At 43.5% G+C, this 7,368-nt stretch overlaps 1 protein-coding gene across 1 annotated transcript; it reads right to left on the bottom strand.

Moving 5' to 3' along the window:
• Window positions 1–2,012: 2,012 nt before the first annotated feature.
• LOC148123531 (uncharacterized) lies at window positions 2,013–6,272 on the bottom strand. The gene is made up of 2 exons (XM_087900520.1): window positions 5,900–6,272; window positions 2,013–4,319 (listed from the first exon to the last, which is right to left on the bottom strand). Exon 2 carries the CDS (start codon window positions 4,250–4,252, stop codon window positions 2,822–2,824), a length of 1,431 nt encoding a protein of 476 aa, XP_087756646.1. The 5' UTR covers window positions 4,253–4,319; window positions 5,900–6,272; the 3' UTR covers window positions 2,013–2,821.
• Between the last annotated feature and the right edge of the window lie 1,096 nt (window positions 6,273–7,368).

Here is a 7,368-nt window from a genome sequence, read left to right on the forward strand (position 1 = left end):
GTCCCTTCTTTGAGTTAAGCTCGTGAAGGGTCGCTAGATGTCTGAGTTATTGTAGGCAGTGTTGGCATTGTTGGATTCCTTGGGTTGTGATTTTCCTTCTATTACTTTCTGTAATGCTGGGTTTGTGGCTACGAATTGTTTAAGTTTGTTCTTATCATGGAATATTTTGTTTACTCCATTGATAGTGAATGATAGCTTGGCTCGGTATAGTAGTCTGGGTTTGCATCCATGGTCTCTTATTTTCTCCAGTACCTCTATCCAGGACCTTCTGGCTTTCATGGTTTCCATAGAGAAGTCTGGTGTAAGTCTGATAGGTTTACCTTTATAAGTTGCTTGACCTTTTTCCTTTGCAGCTCTTAAAATTCTTTCTTTAATCTGTATGTTTTGTGTTTTGATTATTATATGGCGAGGGAAAGTTTTTTTTTTGATCAAGTCTATTCGGTGTTCTGTATGCTTCTTGAACCTTCATAGGAATATCATTCTTTAGGTTGGGAAAGTTTTCTTCTATAACTTTGTTGAATATATTTTCTGGGCCTTTTATCTGCAGTTCTTCTCCTTCTTCAATCCCTATTATTCTTAGATTTGGTTTTTTTATTGTGTCCCAGATTTCTTGAATGTTTTGTGATGAGAATTTGTTGGATTTGCTGTTTTCTTTGATCTGAGCATTTATTTTCTCTATGGCATCTTCAGACTCTGAGATTCGTTCCTCCATCTCTTGTATCCTATTGGTTATGCTTGATTCTATAGTCTCTGTTCGTTTACCTAGATTTTCCATAACCAGTCGGCCCTCGTTTTGTGTTTTCTTCATTGCCTCCATTTCAGTTTTCAATTCTTGAACTGTTTCCATTACCTGTTTGATTGTTTTTTCTTGGTTTCCCAGTGTATCATTCACGGATTTACTCATTTCTCCAAACTTTTTGCTATACTTCTCATCCATTTCTTTATTCATTTCTTCAATCCTTTTGTTGTACTTCTCATCCAGTTCTTTAAGGGAATTATTCATATCCTGTTTAAGGGACTCTATTGCTTTCATCATGGCATTTTTTTTCCAATTCTTCTGAATTAAGAGGTTCAAGTCCTTCTATTGTAGGGTCGTTTGGATCTGGTGATTTCATGTGGTTTTTTAGATTGTTGGAGGAGTTCTTGCCTTGGTGTCTGCCCATCTTTTCCTTCAACTGCTCTATATTGGATCTTCGGGTACCAGATCAGGTTCCCTTGTTGGGCAGAGACTTCACTGACAGAATGCCTACCTTTCCTCAAGCAGTCTATTGAAACACAGGCACTCCCTCCTACTGGGTTGCACTCACAGCCTCGGCCCAGCGCGCAAGGGAGCAGCTCTGGGGAGATCTTGTGGCCCCAGGGGGAGGGGAGAAAGAGAGGGAGGTGTACCTGGACGAAGGCTGGGATGGGATTCGGGAGAGCTCTGCAGGGTATAGCCACCACTGCAGTGCAACCAGAGAGTCGAGGGGGGTGGGGAAAGTCTTAATTCCTCCTAGGGAAGACCTCGGGCCTGGAGCAACCTCACCCCTCCTCCAATGGATGCCTGCTAGAAGATCACTGTCTCTTGCTGGCCAGGAATGTGGCTGAGGTGATTCAGGGCCTGCCTGTCAGGCAGGCTCAAAGCACAGTAACTGCCCCTGCCTGGCTGAGCCCACAGCCCAGGCTCTATTTCCTGTTTTTTCACAGGTGAGGTTAATCTCCTTAGGATAGAGTTTTCTTTCTACCAAATTATGTAAGGCTACATTTGTAGATAGTTATTGTTCAAGTTTGTTTGTCCCAGCTGCCCAGACCTGAAATAATCACATGAAACTATATTAATTAAAACACTGCTTGGCCCATTAGCTCTAACTTCTTATTGGTTAACTAATAAATATGAATTTAACCCATCTCCAGTAATCTGTGTATCACTATAAGGTCATGTGTGGCGCGCCCCCTGACCAGCAGGGGAAGAAAGACCACCGACACGAGGATTCTTCTCTGATCACGATTTATTGAAGCACTTCTTGGTTGAGGGAGAGCTGGAAGTGAGGGGCCCCGAGCTGGGAGGAGTGGTGGCTTATATGCAGGCTGAAAAGACGTTCCCCTCTAGCAGGACGCTAGTCAGGCTAGGATTGGTGCAAAGCTGTTGCTGGGCAAACTAAGGCAAGACTCGCACCAAAAATAGAATTGTTTATCATGTTTACCACGCTTCTCAGTGCCATCTTGTAATGGTGGATCTCAAACACGTGTGGATCCCCACACTTCCCCCTTTTGTTTTAAATCGTATAAGAATGTACCGGTCATAGCTGGGGATAGTGGATGCTGCCCTGAAAAATATTGCCACTCCTTTTCCAGGGTTAGGGTAACTTTGAGGGCGACCTATATGCTCAGCATCATATCCCCCTGATAGGATCTGATCAGTGCACTCTCAGGTGCAAGCTACCCGTGGTAGCCTCTGACCGGTGCCAACCGGTCATCCAGTCCCTCTGGGTGCAATGGCAACAAGGCCTCCAGATGCAAGGGCACTGGGTTAGAGGTCTTGAAAAATACTGATCCATGCTTGGGGGGACTGGCCGGCTTCCAAAGCTGCCAAAGCTCGAGCAATTGCAACCTTCTCCCGTTTCCTAACACGCAGCATCCTACAGAGCAGGAACAAGACAAGTATCAGACCTGCAAAAATTATCATGCCGAACATGCCCACTCCAACCCACTCTTTAAAATAGGTGAATGTAGCCACTAACCAATCAGAAAACTGTCCCAATGTAACAACTTCTACTTCTGTCTGGTTAAGCATGTGTATCTTAAGCGTAAAATTAGCTTGAAGCTGTTCAAGTTCTCGGGATCAATTTCCACTTAATAAGGCTGATATAGCTTTGGAATCATTAAGGGTAGCAGGATAGGGGGTAATACACATATGAGTAGTTCTATCTACACAGCTCATAGTCATGACATCAAAAAGATCCTGTACTGATCTTTCTATCAAGTCCATTCTTTTGTTAAGCATTAATATACCAGAAGCTAAGTGTGTATTAACTTTCTCTTGGATATATAAGGCATTGGAGGTCTTCTGTACAACCTCATTAATAGTGGACACAGTCTGCACTTGATTGGTCATTGCTATCCCCGCGGTAACAGCTGCACCCGCAGAAATCGCAATGGCAGTGACAATAGCTGCAGTAATGCCAAAATCTCTCTTTTGTCTAAATATGGTGGTCAAAGGAAAATCCTTGGGGTTAGCCTTAACTGGAAGAGGCACAAAGGTAGGCAAGCGCATGACTAAGGCCGTGTCATGTTTCTTTCCCCAACATTGAGTAAGATAACAGGTGGTATTTCCACAATCCACGGCATCTTGTGAATAATTAAACACCAAAAATATGAATGGTGGATCTAAGCATAATCTTCCTCCTTCATAGGAAATATGATGATGTTCTTCTTTACTATCAATAATCAACTTATTATTAGTAGTATTTAATCTGCCAGTTACATTAAATAATTCCACAAGGCTCTGGTTAATATTAACCATAGGTGATAAATCACATGCTACGCCTCTGGAGTTGACCAATACCCAAGCTGTTAATGGCCAGCCTGTCTTGGTGCTATTCTTGTTCAGAAAATAGCGTTGCAATTGAGGGGAAAACCACCATCCAGGCGTAGCAGCTTTAAATTTGTCATATTTCCCTTTGCAATCTAAAAATTCAGGTGGGTATTCTAAATAAATATTGGGACAATTGCGCATGGATCTGGTTTGGTTATAATTTTCACCAGAACCATTGCCGCTGGTAGTTTGAATAAAATTAGGAGTGGTAACAGTAATATTCATCAAATATGTTGTAACATTAACTTCAGTGGTGCCATTATTCCCTTTTCCAGTGCCTGAACCCACACCTGTTGAAACTTGGGATAGGGCTTCTGTTAACATCTTAACAGACAGACCTGAAACTATAAATCTCAAAGGATTCTCAAAAGCTGACAGCACCTTTTGTTCAAGAATAATACATGTTTGACTGGTTTGATTCCTAGTCAGGCACAATGTTCCTGCTAATGACATCTTAGTCTGATTAAATAATGACTCCTCCCTGTCCGCGTGTGCTTTACATGGCACCCCAAATTGGCAAGTAGTAGAATAAAATTGCGGCAAAAGAGTAGATTCATTATGAACAGGGATAGGTATGGGCCAGGTCCGTGTAAATGCCCAAAATTGGTTCTCCTCAGCATTCAACAGATGGATCAGAGGAATCAGCCACCATAGTCTCATCAAGCTTCTCTGCATCATCCTTCGTCTCAGGCTCCTCTATCTTCCGTGTCAGCCTCTCTGGGATCCAGATAGGGTCGGGGCGACTCTGAGGAAAAACACAAACAGCTCCTCTCCAAAGGAGTCATAGCCTGATTGGCTAACCTGCTTAAGAGTGTGAGTGTATAGCTGGCATTTGCTCCATATGTCTTTGATGGTTCTACCAAATCTTTGAGCTGCTTATAAGGAATGGGCTCATGATATCTGGTATTTGTTTGAGGATCTTGAAATACTGGAAAAGCAGCTGCAAGGCGGGACCAGGTTCTCCCACCAATAAAATGGCATTTATTCTGAGGAGGGCAATAAGGGGGTGGAGCCGGCTCAGAATATGGAGCCGAAGGAGCCATTGGCCCCGTCCCTAATTTGGCTCGTCTGCCCCTTACTGGCGGATCATACCTCTCCTCCTCATAACTTGCAGCTGCCTGCGGCGCGCATCCTGACCAGCAGGAATGAACGCCACTAAAAACGAGAATTCCTTCCCTGGTCACGTCTTTATTCAGAGCCCTTTGATTGAGGAAAATTGGGGGAAGGGAAGATAGAGCAGGGACAAGAGAAAGCTTAGAGAGAGGAAGTAGAGTCCCGAGGCAGCTGCTTTTAAACGGTGGAGAGGCTTGAATGCTGTCCTGATTGGTTAATGCCATTCTGCTGGTCTGAGCATGTGCAGGCAAGGGTGCAGGCAAGTGTGCTCAGCCCCACGTGGCCAAGCCAGGTATACCTCCAAACTGCAGGACCACCTGTGCCTCCAGGTGGCTCCCAACAGCTGCCTCCTCCAAATCCTCCTCTTCTTGCTCAGTTAATTCATCCTCCTCCTCTGACTCCGTTATCTCGAGGGAGGCAAATTCTTCCAGCACCGGATATAAGGATGCTGGAGGCTTTTTCTTAATATTATCCTTTTTTGTTTCTTTATGAGGGTTCTTTTCTTCCCTCTCCTTTTCTTCCTTCTGGCTAGCCTTTTTCCTTTCTCTTTTATTTTTGCGCATGTTTTGATCCTCTCTTTTTGATTCTGCTTCTGATAAACTGTCCTGGTGTTCTGATAGTACCCTGCGTCCTTGCTTAATTACGTCTATATTTTTCCCTTCCTTAAGGCACGAATGTACCAATCTCCACAAGGGGAGCGTTCCTCTGCCTAATTGATCATTTTTTTCTAGATCTCTGCCTAGTTTCTCCCAACAGTTGAGGGTGAGATCGCCAGAGACGGCAAACCACGGTGCAGTCTTATCTATGTCCTTGACAATGGTCTGAATCGTACTCGTAGAAATCTTTAAACCCCTTTGTTTCAACAGTCTCTGTATTGGACTGGTGAAGTCTCAGACTCCTGACTCGGTACTATGACTATGGCCCATACTGCCCACTTATTTACGAGGTTTTTTGGCATCAGTCGAAAGCCGCTTTATCTACAGCGGACTTACTTTCGATTTCTTTATTTACGAGGTCTTGGCGTTAGTCAAAAGCCACTTTATCTACAGCAGACTTACTTTCGATTTCTACACCCAACAAAGACACTCTTTTCCAGGTTCATCACACCGCAGCCAAAAACAACAAAAATAGACCACAAGGGTTAGCAGAATAACAAACAGAGCAAACCACAGCGGGTCAATCCCACCGACCAACATACCTGAGAGGACTTACCGACGTTGTCCGCTTCACGTGTAGAGTTCTGAATCCTCTTCGGCCCCTCACAAGTGTCTGCTAGATACTCAGTCCTGGGTTTCAGCACCAGCTGTGGCGCGCCCCCGACCAGCAGGGGAAGAAAGACCACCGACACGAGGATTCTTCTCTGATCACGCTTTATTGAAGCACTTCTTGGTTGAGGGAGAGCTGGAAGTGAGGGGCCCCGAGCTGGGAGGAGTGGCAGCTTATATGCAGGCTGAAAAGACGTTCCCCTCTAGCAGGACGCTAGTCAGGCTAGGATTGGTGCAAAGCTGTTGCTGGGCAAACTAAGGCAAGACTCGCACCAAAAATAGAATTGTTTATCATGTTTACCACGCTTCTCAGCGCCATCTTGTAATGGCGGATCTCAAACACGTGTGGATCCCCATAGTCATGCCCTACCACCAAATGTCCAGCAAGTCTATCTCTGATGGCAGATCCATGGTGTACCTTCTGACTCTGCTTTCCTTTTCCCAGAATTCAGTTCTGTCTTCTCTGCCTACCTAAGTTCTGCCCAATCAGACCAAGGCAGTTTCTTTATTCATCAATCAATACAAGCAACACACAGAGGAAACACCCACATCACCTTCCCTTTTCTGTTTAAATAAAAAGGAAGGTTTTAACTTTAACACAGTAAGAACACATATAACAGGTATCAAGCAAGAATTGCAGCTACAATATTTCTATTTACTTTGTCTTTTATTATAACTAAGAAAAACTGTAACTATAACTATCTATCTATTCTTCAACTCCACCAAAGACTTGAGCAGGATATAATATTACCTAAGTAAATAGGAAGTACATTATAAACAACTTCAAAAACTCTAGAATTGATAGAGACATCTCACTGCCTCACTGCCTAGACAGTCACCCAAAGTTCTTCTGTACCATTGGTGCATCCATCTTCAGCCTAGAGGCCCATAGTATCTGGTAGACTTTCCCATGGAGTAGGAAATTTCAAAGACAGGTCTGCCTATATTGGCAGTTTGCCAGTCACTTTCTTCTGTATTCCGCAGAATATCTCACAGACTCTTTCATGAAGCAAGAACCCTGAAGGATCATCTCACCTTTAAGCAAGTTCAGTAGTCATTTCTCTGTGGATACTTCATGTCTAGTGAAGCAGTCCAGGCAAGAGCAGTTTCTTGCCCAAATGGCTAAGGAGTTTCTTCGATGCCCATATTCCTCTTAAAGTAGCTTAGTGCTGCCAGGAGCAGATGTGTCTCACTGTCATGGAAAGTCTTAAGTTCTTAAACATTTTAAATGCCATATTCTGAAGGTCTCTGAAAGATTTGGAGAATACCTATCTAACTGAAATATATCTCTATACATCTAGAAAATCTAACATGGCTACAAGCTTGACCATTAAAGATGATTATTAACCTATATTTCTTATTTATACATTTCATTTTTAAATGAGCTACACAAATACAAAAGCTATACAAACACAA

The sequence above is a fragment of the Myodes glareolus genome, chromosome 1 (genome assembly GCF_982192425.1).
Source record: "Myodes glareolus chromosome 1, mMyoGla1.1, whole genome shotgun sequence".
Taxonomy (NCBI): Eukaryota; Metazoa; Chordata; class Mammalia; order Rodentia; family Cricetidae; genus Myodes; species Myodes glareolus.